Source organism: Rutidosis leptorrhynchoides, chromosome 6 (genome assembly GCF_046630445.1).
Source record: "Rutidosis leptorrhynchoides isolate AG116_Rl617_1_P2 chromosome 6, CSIRO_AGI_Rlap_v1, whole genome shotgun sequence".
NCBI lineage: Eukaryota > Viridiplantae > Streptophyta > Magnoliopsida > Asterales > Asteraceae > Rutidosis > Rutidosis leptorrhynchoides.
Genome location: NC_092338.1, coordinates 59,784,167 through 59,798,609, shown reverse-complemented (window position 1 = coordinate 59,798,609; position 14,443 = coordinate 59,784,167). Strand labels below are relative to the sequence as shown.

Below are 14,443 nucleotides of genomic sequence, written 5' to 3'. Positions count from 1 at the left end.
TATATTTGTTATAGGTTCGTGAATCGACCCGTGGCCAAGTCTTATTTTTGACGAAGGAAAAATTTGTGAAAGTGAGTTATACTCCCACTTTTAAAATCTAATATTTTTGGGATGAGAATACATGCAGTTTTATAAATGTTTTACAAAATAGACACAAGTACTTGAAACTATATTCTATGATTGAATCATTATACCGGATATCACCCTTTCAGCTTGGTAGCCTAAGAATTGGGAACAGACCCCCAAATTGACGGGAATCCTGAAGATAGATCTATGGGCCTAACGAACCCATCCCTGTTATGGATGCTTTAGTACTTCGATTTTATATACAGATGAGTGTACCTGTATATTGGGGATATTCTAGATGCATTTGTTAATATCGATTACCAAGTGTTCATTATATGAATAATTTTTATGCAGATTGCATGTTGTTTATGAGAAATGGAAATATGAAATCTTGTGGTCTATTATTACGAATTGATAAATATATAGGTTAAACCTATAACTCACCAACATTTTTGTTGATTTTTAAAGCATGTTTATTCTCAGGTGATTATTAAGAGCTTCCGCTGTTGCATGCTAATTTATGGACAAGAGTTGGAGTCAGCATGTTTGTATAATATTGTTTAAAAACTGCATTCGAAGACATATATTGTTATGTAATATTATTGTAAACCATTATGTAATGGTCGTGTGAAAATGCTATATTTTAGATTATCATTATTTGATAATCGTCGTAATATTTTAAAGGTTATGATTTGTTTTAAAATCGAATGCAGTCTTTGAAAAACGTCTCATATAGAGGTCAAAACCTCGCAACGAAATCAATTAATATGGAACGTTTATAATCTATATGAACTGGACATTTCAACAACCATTACTATAATTGTCGATAGTTCCTGATTTTGGCTTACGGTTTCAACAACAAAACCACCTCCATCATTACCACCCTCACCACTTACAACACCCATGACTATTACTTGTATGTTTCTGTTTCTATGTGCGCTTAACCACAAACAACCCAAACCAACACCACCCTATAATCATCATCCCCAAAAGATCATATTCACTAGAACTTCAATCACAACCACCATCGCCATTGAATTGTTTCTATCTTCTATAGTGAACGACCAAACACCAAGAACACCATCGTCGTTAAAACATCATCAAGACTGCAACTTGCTATTCGTTGTTTGCTGCTATCCTTGTTCCTGTTTCTTATTGTATACCAACACCAAAACCATCCACTTGATCACCTTCTCCAACCCATCACCACAACCAATTCACCACCATCAAACATCATCATCATCATCATCATCATCAACCGAAAACCCATAAAACCTCCTGCAACCGCTACTATTTCTTTCTGTTTTGCAGCCCACAAAAACCGTCACCTTAACACCCTTATTCAATTGTTACAGCCTACTGCTGCTACGATGTATATTCTGTTTCTAGTTATCTTAACAGTCACCACCACAACTCAACTTCGTGACTCATCAAATCATCCAAACAACCATCAATCACTGTTGCAGCTAACCACCATCTGCGTTTTCTGTTTTAATTTCCTGTTAAAATAAAGATGATAATTAAAGATTATGAAGATGATAAAGGTACTGAAGCAGAAAGATGAAAACGTTTATATATGCTCGAGTTAATAATGATGAAAATGTTGAGTGATGTTTAGGTGTAAAGTTTGGATATAAAAAAAAAGAAACTAAACACCGAAACCCTTTTATGGTTTATCGACTTCTGCTTCGTGATTACCTGGACACCGAAACATTTTTAAATCTTGGGCCAATTAATTATCGAAGTGGGCTGTTTTGAGATCCAATTAACCAATGGGTATTTAAGTGAGTTGCAACTTGGACTATATTATTTGGGCTTCTTAAAACAGGTTAAGTAGATTTAACTTATGAATTATAACAGAAAGAAACAGATAGATGAGTGGTTTGGGCGAGAGATGGGATACCGAGAGGTCTCGGGTTCGAGCCCGGATTGATGCATATTTTTTTAGGAAAAGCTTGAAGGTAGTTACTCATTATTATTATTATTATTATTATTATTATTATTATTATTATTATTATTATTATTATTATTATTATTATTATTATTATTATTAATATTATTATTATTATTATTTTATTATTATCATTTTTTTATTATTATTATTATTATTGTCATTATTATCAGTATTATAATTATAATTATTATTATTGTTATTATTATTATGACTAATATTAAAAATATAATTATTATTATCATTAATACAATTAATATTATTATCATTATGGTTAGTATTAGTAATATCATTATAATTACTATTATTAATATTACTATCATTATTATTAACATTAACATTAATACTAAAATTAACATTTTTATTATCATTAAAATTAGTATTATTATCATTATTAACATAAGTATAATTATCATTATTAGTATTTTTATTATTAAAAATTATTATCATTTTTACAAAAATTATAATTTCTAGTATTATTATTATTATTAATATTATTATTATCATTCTTATTAGTATTATTATTATTATTATTATTATTATTATTATTATTATTATTATTATTATTATTATTATTATTATTATTATTATTACTACAAATAAAAGACTAATGTTATTATCAAAATTATTATTATCAATATCATTATTAGTAATTTTATCATTATTTTAGTATTATCATAATTATTATTTTAAGAAATAAAAGATATTTATATAAAAATATAATTATTACATATATCATAAAACTATCTAATTTACTATTTTAATATAAAAGTAACATATATATATATATATATATATATATATATATATATATATATATATATATATATATATATATATATATATATATAACATTTGAAAATAACAAATACATTATAATAAATAATATATTACATAATTAATATATATATATAATCTGGTTTGATTATTATTACATGTTAATTATACATTTTAATATATATAAATGATATAGGTTCGTGAATCCGAGGCCAACCTTGCACTTGTTCAATGCCGTCATATGTATTTTTACTATGAAATACAGTATCGTGAGTTTCATTTGCTCCCTTTTTAAATGCTTTTGCAATATATATTTTTGGGACTGAGAATACATGCGCTGTTTTTATAAATGTTTTACGAAATAGACACAAGTAATCGAAACTACATTCTATGGTTGGATTATCGAATTGAATATGCCCCTTTTAGCTTGGTAGCCTAAGAATTAGGGAACAGTACCCCTAATTGACGCGAATCCTAAAGATAGATCTATGAGCCTAACAAACTCCATCCGAGGTACGGATGCTTTAGTACTTCGACTTATTATTATACAGACGAGAGGATTCTATTTTGGGGATATTCTATATGCATCTTGTTATTGTCGGTTACCAGGTGTTCACCATATGAATGATTTTTATCTCTATGCAGTTTGCGAAATGTCTGATATGAGATGTATATTTATGGAAAGAATGAAAATCTTGTGGTCTATTAAAATTATGGATATGATCGATTATAATAAACTAATGAACTCACCAACCTTTTGGTTGACACTTTAAAGCATGTTTATTCTCAGGTATGAAAGAAATCTTCCGTTGTGCATTTGCTTATTTTAGAGATATTACTTGGAGTCATTCATGACATATTTCAAAAGACGTTGCATTCGAGTCATTGAGTTCATCAAGATTATTATTAAGTCAATTATAGTTGGATATATTATGAAATGGTATGCATGCCGTCAACTTTCGATGTAATGGAAGTTTGTCTTTTAAAAATGAATGCAATGTTTGTAAAATGTATCATATAGAGGTCAAGTACCTCGCGATGAAACCAAATGTAATGTATTAGTCCAGATGGATTAGGACGGGTCACTACGACCCGAGATTGCCGCGGCTCGGAATCTCATTCATCTCGAGCTTGGTAGTAATAACCTCTCTGGGTCCATTCCGACCTCCTTCAAAAATTTCACTTCAATTGAAGCATTTTAATTGTACGAAAACAAGATATCTGGTTTCATACCGGATTTTCTGGCAAATTACACCAAACTTGAATACTTAAACATGCAGAACAACAAATTCACTGGGTCCATACCAACTGAATTGGGAAAGAGTGCAACTCTTATTTCATTTATTGTGTTCATGAGTAAACTTAGTGGCTCAATTCCGCAAGATATGAACATGACTAAGATGAAAATATTTTAAGTTGCTTACAACAACCTCTCGGGTTCTTTACCAGACGCTATATGTGCTTCCAGAACTCTTGAACTTTTCGTGGTGAATGATAATCGCCTGTCAGAATCTGTACCAACGAAACTGTAGCAGATTAGTAAGGGTAAGGATGGAAAATAACCAACTAACTTGAAATATCTCCGCGGAGTTTGGGACATATCCTGATTTGGTTATATGGATCTAAGCAACAATACATTCTATGGCGAGGTGTCTAGTAACTGGGGGTCTTGTGCTAACTTAACTTTTTTAGACATGTCCAACAACAACTTGTCTGGAAATATACCAACCGATCTAGGAAGAGCAAAGAATTTAGTTCAACTTCGTTTATCTTTAAATCACTTAATCGGAGAAATCCCGAATAGCTTTGGAAGATTAAAGTCATTAACAAACTTGCATTTGGACGGAAATAAGCTATCAGGTACAATTCCTTCACAGTTAGGAAATTGATTCGACTTGGAAGAGCTTAACTTGGCAAAAAAATCTCTAACTGACTCAATCACTGAAAACTTAGGAGACTGCTTAAAGCTAAGGATCCTAAATTTAAGTAACAACAAAATTTCACAAGTTATTCCAATACATGTGTCTAAGTTGAACTCGTTAGTATCTCTTGATCTTAGTGAAAATAATTTGATCGGGAGCTTACCATTACAACTTGGAGATCTACATGCTCTACAAACTTTAAACCTATCTCACAATAACCTCACCGGCTCAGTTCCTATGAGTTTTACAGCAATGGTAAGCTTAACCACAGTTGATATATCTCACAATCAGCTAGAAGGACCATTTCCAAAGATGCAAGTATTTGAAGACGCTCCAATGGAGGCTTTAAGAGGTAATAAAAGGTTGTGTGGAAATAACAAAAGGTTAGATTGTCTCATCCAACATAGTCATCAAACTCGTGGAAAGAAGGTTTCGATGAAGGTTCTAATTAGTATAGTTCCTATCCTGCTTTTTATCGCTATCGTATGGTTTTATCTTCGTAGAGGAAATAAAGTATATACAAATACAACCCAACCGATAGAAGCAAACCCTTTTATCATCTGGAGCTATGATGGGACAACGGTGTATGATAGCATAATTGAAGCTTTAGAGGACTTTGACTCCAAATATATCATTGAGGTTGGTGGGTACGGAACAGTTTATAAAGCAGAATTGTCAATGCAAGTTTGAGCCGTGAAAAAACTCCAAGCGCCAGATGAAGATGAGTTGCAAAATCTGAAAAGTTTCGAAAATGAGATCAGTACGACATCAAAACATTGTGAAGCTCCATGGGTTTTGTGCGTAAGAAAGGTACTTAATGATATGGAACAAGCAGTTTTGTTTGATTGGAAAAAAGAGGGTGATGGCTATTCGAGGCATTTCAAAGGCCCTATCTTATATGCACCATGATTGCACTCAACCGATTATCCATAGGGACATATCAAGCAACAACGTTTTACTGGATTTGGAGTGGGTTGCTCATGTGTCAGATTTTGACACGGCTAGGGTGTTAAAACCAGACTCATCGAACTGGGCTTCATTTGCTGGAACATTTGGCTACATTGAGCCAGGTACTCTAAAACAGAGATTAGTAACTCTACCAAGGTAATTTTGGCAACTAATGTTAAAACTATCTCTTGCAGAACTTGCTTACACAATGGAAGTGACAGAGAATGCGATGTTTTTAGCTTTGGTGTTTTAACACTTGAAATTTTAATGGGAAAGCATCCGGGAGATTTACTGATCACCTCATTAGTTGACAGACAAGAGATATCTCTAACTGAAATTCTAGACCAACGCCTTGATTTACCAGTGCAAGAAACTGCTGAACAAGTGATGTTGCTTGTCAACATCGCATTTTCATGCTTGCAACAGACTCCTGCCTCCAGACCCTCGATGCGTGCCGTTTATCTTGATGTATCAAATCCTGCTAGTGAGGGGGAAGTTTAAGTAATATCATTTCAAGCTTAAGCCTTGGTATGATTTGTTGCCATATTGTATTTGTTATATGTATTGTTGTCTTATTGTATTTGTTCTATGTATGTATTGTATTTCAGGCTTATTGTATTTTATTTTTAAGCATCCGCAGAATGAAAATAATAAAGATGGATTATGTAGCTGTATATGCTACTGCCCAAGTCAATCAGTGAAGTATTCGCATCGTTCGCCTTGCAAATAGCAGCATCGTGGTCATTGTGAATTTCATTACATATTTTTCCACACACATTTATTACAGTTAGGAAAAGTCGAATTTTAAAGCATTTGCAAACTAAAAAGAAAAGATAAAATTCTTACACAACAGAAATTTAAGACTAGGCACGGATCTGTTAACATTAAAGCAAAAAGGATGAAAACGCCATGGCTGCATATATTTCTTCAAAAGAATATCAGAATTTCTTCGATTAAATAAAAAAAGACATCGTCCATAATTCTTCAATTCCATCATATTACACTTTTTTAATTGATGCTAAAAAATTAGTGACATACTACAGCATCAACTTACAAGGATACCACAGCGCCAACGCAGTTCTTGATTTCTGAAAGAATATTTCATTTCAAGAACATACCATGAATGATCAGACTACTCTTATTCATACATATGCAAACCCTTACGTCTCCGTATAAAAATAAAATATCTAACAGTAAAAATCGCACCTAACTATTTATCTTACCTGTGATTGTAAACCACTAGCATGTTCCTACAATTAGTTTAACCAATCCTATTTTCAGGAAAGAAAGAAAAAAAAAAAAAGCAGCCCACCTGAAGTGGCGGAACTTAGAACCGGGATACTAATGGGGAGAGAGTGAAAAAAATTTCAATAAATTTTTCATTGTGAGCAGGAGCAGGAGCAGGGATAAACACTAAAAAAAAACCTTACTTTTTAGTAATTTTTTTTAGTGTAAACTTTTTTTCCAATTAAATTCAAATGGGACAGATACCCCTTCAGGGGTTCACTATATTCCACCACTGCTCACCTAGGTACTGTAGGGTCATACTCATTGATGCTTTATAAACAACTTCCATACCGACCACTGTTTCGATGCACATACCGGACTGGAAAACGATGCACTACCTTGTCTTTATCATTCCTCTAAACACCTTAAGGGTGTGTTCCATAGAGGTTTTTTTTTTAAGAAATGAAAGGGTTTGGAAGGAAGGAAAAATTAAACTGCGTTCCCTAGTTTTTTTGGTAATGGGAATAGAAAGAAATTAAAGTAAAATTATAAGGAATTATCCTTCCAATTTGGAATGATTTGGAGAGATTGGGAAGATGATACCTTTTCTCCTCCTTCTCACTTCATTTCATTTTATTCCCTTTCTTTTCATTTCTTTTAATGAAAAACTGAGCCTTAGCCAACATAATCAATAGCTACAAATCCAATAAACAAATAACCTCTCCACAAATTCAGCCCACATCTCAAGCAGTAAACTGCTTCTTACGTTATTAGACCCTGCTCTAAAAATGCAATTCTAACCAGAAAATGTTGTAGCATTTACCAACAAAGCATATGTGATACATACAAGACTGCTAAAAACCTATTATGTTCAAACTTTGACCCAGAGAACAAAACATAAATTTCGGTCAAAGCTAGATCAGAGTAACAATTAATATACACAGAATCCTCAATAATCAAAAAGGAGGTCTAAATCTACACATAATCACATCAGACAAGCTGAACCATAAACAGGAAGCTGCTGAACTATAAATCAAACACGTACATTTACCACAAAATAATTTTCAGACAATACATTGCAGATGGATTTGTAGAAACGATAGCATAGAACAAAGCAGCAAAACTTCGTTAAATCTGAAAAAGTTATATTTTTTTCATACAAACTTTTTATCCAGAAAAGAATAAAATACTACAACCCACATCGGTGCATCAATCAAGGATACCATCTCAATGCTATCAACAAAACAACAACGAATTTAAGATTAATGCAATAATTACTAGCTACAACAGATTATTTAAACAGTAATATTCAACTACAAAATTTAAGATTAGTGACAACTGACATCAGCTACAAAATATCTGCTGAAGTTTATGTCATGCCTATTTCATTATTCAGTCTAGAATAAAACTAGTACGTAAACATTCTATTGCAATTTTCCAACAAACAATCAAAAACGTTTTTTTCTAATCACAAAGCACATATTTTTTCTAAGAGTTTGCTTTGAAAAGTTAGTTTATGAAGGAGGCTCGGATATGTTTACGAACAGGGCAAGAGGATTAATCACATACAAGACCAACATACGCCTCTACAAACATAACCTAATTATTATGCCTAAATCTTAAAAAAGGGGTGATAATACAAATATACAATCAAGAAAATTAACTGGCTCAGCTGAAAAATGTAATTAAATGTTTAATTTCGTTAAACATAATTTGATGACTCAAACGAGGATTATATGGCTCAGATTTTGCAGATGTGAATTCAAACAAAGGGGTCAGACACCGCCATGGCTGCAACACCGGTTGCAATTTATCAAATTACCATCCGGGTTGCCCCGCCAAGATACTGGCCGAATTCCACCCAAAGTTTGGTTATGATGCTCGGATTACAAACAATCCATACAGAAACTAATATCATCATTGCCATCTCTAAATTTCAGATTTCATTTCATCAAACACTTTCGTATGTTAAATGATAATCACACACATACACAAACACATCTCTATAGAGTTATGCTTAAGTATATATATAGAGAGAGAGTGAGATTGAGATTGAGAAGGAGAAACAGGTAATTGCGTGTGTGTGTGTATATATATATATATATATATATATATATATATATATATATATATATATATATATATATATACATATATATATGGTTTTTTTTTTTCAATTCAAGGGTTGTTTGGTTTGATTACAGCGAAAAAATGGGGACAAACTCATCGACCCAACATGATCATATCAAGATCAGATGAAAAACAGATCATGTAGTGACAAAAGAGAGGCAACGACCCTTAAAAAAACACCCGTCTCTCTCGCCGGAGCCTCGTTTGTTTGTGTTTCCGAGCATCATTTTCTTCAGATCCCCAATTTTTGTGGTTGTGTTATGTAAAACTGTTAATGTAGATATTGGTACGAGTTTCTGTTAATGGGCTTGGGCCTTGACCTATGAATATTAATAAATTGATGCGAACGATTTTACTTATATTTCTATTTCTATTTGTATGGAACAATGAATATACATGATCGAAATTTGATAATTTTATCATTATTATGAATATATTGGAGTAAATTTGTATGAAACTTACGATGATGAAATGACCATATGTCATATACATGTCCAAAATTCCGTTTCAAGTTATTCAAATCATACATATATACTCCGAAATTGGATTACATAAAGGGGAAAAATATATGATACAATGTAGATGTACTAATGATTTTATAGTAGGTTTGTCATCTAAACGGTAAACGGTGTAAAAACAAGGTCCTTCATCTTTAAATTATTTGGAAAAATTCATTATCGACCTCAAATAAGTTTGAATAAATTAGCTATGGGTTTAATACTGATATGGTTGAATAGTATGTTAGCCCAGAGAGTGGAGGAGCTTATTAATAAAGTTAGGCCCAAGAGATAAGTAGCCAAGCTCAAGTGGACTAAGGACTATCAAATGGCACGTGCAAGTTAAAAGTCATCTCTAGTTAGTTTGTTATGTTTGTTATAGCGGTTAGGGTAAATGCAATTGTAATAAATAGAAGGGAAATAACTCTAATAGCTTTTGAATTTCTTTCGATCAGGGAAGAATACTTTAAAAATGACGGTTAATGACAAATTGAATAGGGCGGGTCCTAGAGGTTAATTGTTGTGGTTCGTCATGTGTTTCTTTCGTTTGGTTTCCGATCCTTGTATTTCGTGTTGTAATTGGTTTTGATGGTTTGGTTGTTTTAATGTCTTTTTAGTAGTTAGAGAGGCTCGCTTATAGATAGTTTTCGGTTACATGGTTGTATTCTATGTGTGAGTTTCCCCGTTTCTCCTGCCTCTTTGTAATCCCAGTTGAAAGTTTTTTCTTTGAAAAACGTCTTCGTTTCTATGTTAGTTTTCGTGATTTTCGCGCAAAAAAACTATTGAATTCTTGTTATCTAATTGAAATTCTCTTTATTTCTCTCTTAATTTTGTTGGAGACTAGACAATCTCGAATAGGTCATATCATCAAAGGCTTGATCGAGTAAATTGATAGTCATGTCCACGTCATGTAGTCAGGTCACTTTATAAGAAATTGTTTGTAATTTATGTGTTTGTAGCATTTTTCTGTTAATCTAAAAAATATAGTGTATGTAAGAATCAAATAGTAGGATATAACTTAACTAGTAAAATGGCCCGTAAAATCACGAGTTTGTTTAAATAAAACAATTTAATAACATATTTTAGATATTAAGTGAATGTAAATGCTAAAATAATTTATTTTAATGACCCGTTTGACTAAGAAACTTGTCGTTTTTACAAATATATAGAGACATGTATTTTCGCATACATATGTAACGTAATTAATTTCGTACAAAGAATCCATATTTGAATATTAATAATATAATAATTATTATTATTATTATATTAAAGGTAAATAATAATAATAAAATTCGGTCAAAGTTGAATATATATATTTTTAATAATAATAATAATAATTATTAGTAATAATAAATGCATTTTAAACTTTTTTAGAAAATTAAAATTACAATTTATGGACATGCATTTTCGCATATATATAAAACGTAATTAATTTCAAAAAAAGAATCCATATTTGAATATTAATAATATAATAATTATAATTATAATTATAATTATTATATTAAAGGTAAATAATAATAATAAAGTTCGCTCAAAGTTGAATATTTATATTTTTAATAATAATAATAATAATTAGTAATAATAAACGCATTTTAAACTTTTTTAGATAATTAAAATTACAATTTATGAGAGATTAGTATTTTCTTTTATAAAAGATTTCATATTATTTTTTTAATTAAATTAATATATAATTATGACATCGTAATTATGAAAATTAAAGGATAATAAACATAATGATAACATTATCATTTTAGAGTTATATATAACTATATAGATAGATATAAATATTCATAATAAGAATGCTAATAAACCAATTTAACTTTTGTCCCAAACCCTAATATTTGGTTTTATGTTTGCCCCAAATCCTAATTCAAGGAAGATGACAGTTTATCATTTCATGAAAAATTATAATAGGAGTCCCTAAATCCCAAACCCTAATATTTGGTTTTAGGTCAACCTGACCCGACCCAATTGCTAGGTATAGTTTTAAGGGTCGGTAAAAGAAATGATGAAGCTATTGATGTCAAGAGTGGTAAAAGAGAAAGGGGAAAATTTTAAGGGTCGGTAAAAGAAATGATGAAGCTATTGATGTCAAGAGTGGTAAAAGAGAAAGGGGAAAAAAAGATATATCGAGGGTGATAAAATGATTAAAACATTTTAAACATATTACTTTCATCAAGTCAAAAACAAATGACACCCAAGTTATTAATTTTCATACAATTAAGTCGTAAACAAACAGGACCTAAATAACATAAACAAAATCCTCAAAAAAACAAACACGAGGTCAACATATACACTTAATCACGACACACAAAGCAAACCATAAATCGAAAACTGCTGACCATTAAGACACATGGCGGGCATGACAAATCTGACCAGAAAACTAATGAACAAGAACCCACAACACTTACCACAAAAACTCTGCAACGGGTTGGATCCCAGTCGAGTCGATACGAATCAAGTCAATGGCATTTTAACTTTCAAATACTTTGGGACAACAACTAAGAATTTAGAACTACATAGTGCTACAAATAATTGCAACATTAGAAGTTTAGGCACAACTTTATGCTGGTTAATCTATAAAATGTAATCCAAGACCCATAATATCTCACACTTGAACTTGTCTTTAGGTCAGTTGAAGTGTGACTCGCCTCTACCATTTTAAAACAACAAACCTGACTTCATACACTTATTTGCTACACAGAACGTTTTGATTTACAATTCCAATTGGATCAGCAGCAAACCTAGTTCAATCTGAAAAAAAAGTTGCATTGTTGTTCATATGAATTGTTAGCTGTGATGATTAGTATTAGTATATTGTTTATTAGATGGATCGGGGGAAAAAATGACGATCGATATTACACTGGTGCATCCCGGTTTGGTTGCAGCGATCACAGTGTCCTCAATAGAAAGACCTACACACGTTCGATCAGCCCAAATTTAAAAGGAAATTACTTCTTTGCCTGACATGTTTGGAAACTTCAACAAAATAAAAATGCTTTGAAAAAGATTTAATGCAAATTTTACTAACTTCAACTGCTTATTTAAGGAGATAATCAGTGACAACTGACAATGAATAGAGAGGTGCAAAATATCAATTGCCTACTTCATTCTTCAGGTTATAATAATATAACTAGGCTGTAAACATTCTATTGTAATTTTCGAACTAAAAATCAAAAACGTGTTAGCCTAATAGCTCATATTCTTAGAAAATAATTTACTTGATAAAGCTTATGAAGGAGGCTCAGATCTGTTTACGAACAGGGCAAGAGGATTAATCCGCCATGGCTGCAATAAACAAGAGGTTGCGAAATGTGAAAGAATAATATTGGTATCACAATTTACCATCCTCTGAAATTGCCCAGCCAAGCTACAGATCATCTCTTGAACTTGCCCCATTAACAACTTGGATCAAAAAACAGATAAATATCATCACTGCCTCTTAATAATTACTGTAATTGATAATTAATAATTATAATGGAACAGAGGGAGTAAAAATGGATAATGATAATGATAATGATAATGATGATGAAGAGGAAGAGGAATATGATAAACAAGCACAGCCTTAGTATCAAAAGTAGAAAACAGAATAAATGGATTCATATATCTATATATCCATCTATATCTCTCTATCTTTATATACATACATTACATCGTACATATTAACGAGGGTTGTTGATTTGAAGAAAAATTAGAAATCATGGGCTGGGAGAAGGGCAACCACCCTCAGAAACCTCAATTTCTTCACGCCAGCCTCATTCTTTGATCCAAGTTGTTTTGTAAACGTAACCCTAATTTTGACCCCAATTGTCTCTTTATCGTTATTTTGTCCTTTTTAATATCTTAGTTTTTCTTTTCTTTTCTTTTCTTTTTTCAAAAGGACTCAAACTTAAAAAATCATGAACTTTAATAATAAAAAAAAAAAATAAAGAGCCAGTCAATGGCGCACCCACAGGCTAACGGTTTATGCGAAGTAACCAATCATGACATAGTAAGCGGTATTAAAAAGAGATTATGTGAAAAGAGAACAGGTTGGGTAGATGAATTACCCAATGTGTTATGGGCACATCGGACAACATTTAAGAAAAGCACAGGTGAAACACCTTTTAGCTTGGTGTATGGTTCTGAGGCAGTCATTCCTGCGGAAATTCTGGTACCAACGCATAGAATAGTTAACTTTGAAGAAGAAGCAAATAATGCTGCGTTGAGCGAAAATCTGAATTTCATTGAGGAGCGGCGATTAATGGCTGCTATTAGAGAAGCGAATAATAAGCAGCAAATTGCTAAGTATTATAACAAAAGAGTGCGTGCTTTGTCTTTCGCTATAGGCGAATGGGTGCTGCGAAACAATGAAGCAAGCAGAGCAGAAAAGCTTGGCAAGTTGGGTCCTAATTGGGAAGGCCCTTATCAAATTGTGGCAATTAATGCCGCAAGCTCATATAAGCTCGCGGATATGGAAGGGCGAGTTTTACCTAATGCGTGGCATGCTGTTTTGTTAAAGCGATATTATGCGTAGTTTTGCGAAAAATATCAAAGATATATGTGCAAAGTGCGACATTGGATTCAAGGCATATGGCTGATATGCTTATTAGGTGTTTTTGTTTTTTATTTTTCTTGCAAGTCTTGATCACGCTTGTAGGAATTTTAAAAATAAGCACTTGTAAAAATATACGAAAAGCTTATTTGTGAAATACGAATAGTTATGAAATGTTTTAAAGATGGTTTCATAATGATTATAGTATTTCGCAGTGGTTAAATAGCAAAGTGATGAAATTGCCCACTTTTGCATACGAATTATTGCGAAAGGAATTTTATATCCTAAGTGTTTGATTTTGCCAATGCTTAGATGCTTCGCAATGCTAATTAATTGCCTAAGGATCGTTTCGGCGGACTTAGAAGATTTATAACGTATAAGCATATACGCA

General features: G+C 31.8%; 2 protein-coding genes across 2 annotated transcripts; both read left to right on the top strand.

Moving 5' to 3' along the window:
* Positions 1-5,533: 5,533 nt before the first annotated feature.
* Positions 5,534-6,365, top strand: LOC139853672 (MDIS1-interacting receptor like kinase 2-like). Its single transcript, XM_071843046.1, has 3 exons — positions 5,534-5,820; positions 5,904-6,159; positions 6,273-6,365. The coding sequence occupies exons 1-3, from the start codon at positions 5,534-5,536 to the stop codon at positions 6,363-6,365; spliced, it is 636 nt and encodes a 211-aa protein (XP_071699147.1).
* A 7,093-nt stretch (positions 6,366-13,458) lies between these two features.
* On the top strand, positions 13,459-14,098 carry LOC139853671 (uncharacterized). The gene is made up of 2 exons (XM_071843045.1): positions 13,459-13,793; positions 14,035-14,098. The coding sequence occupies exons 1-2, from the start codon at positions 13,459-13,461 to the stop codon at positions 14,096-14,098; spliced, it is 399 nt and encodes a 132-aa protein (XP_071699146.1).
* The last annotated feature ends 345 nt before the right edge of the window (positions 14,099-14,443 follow it).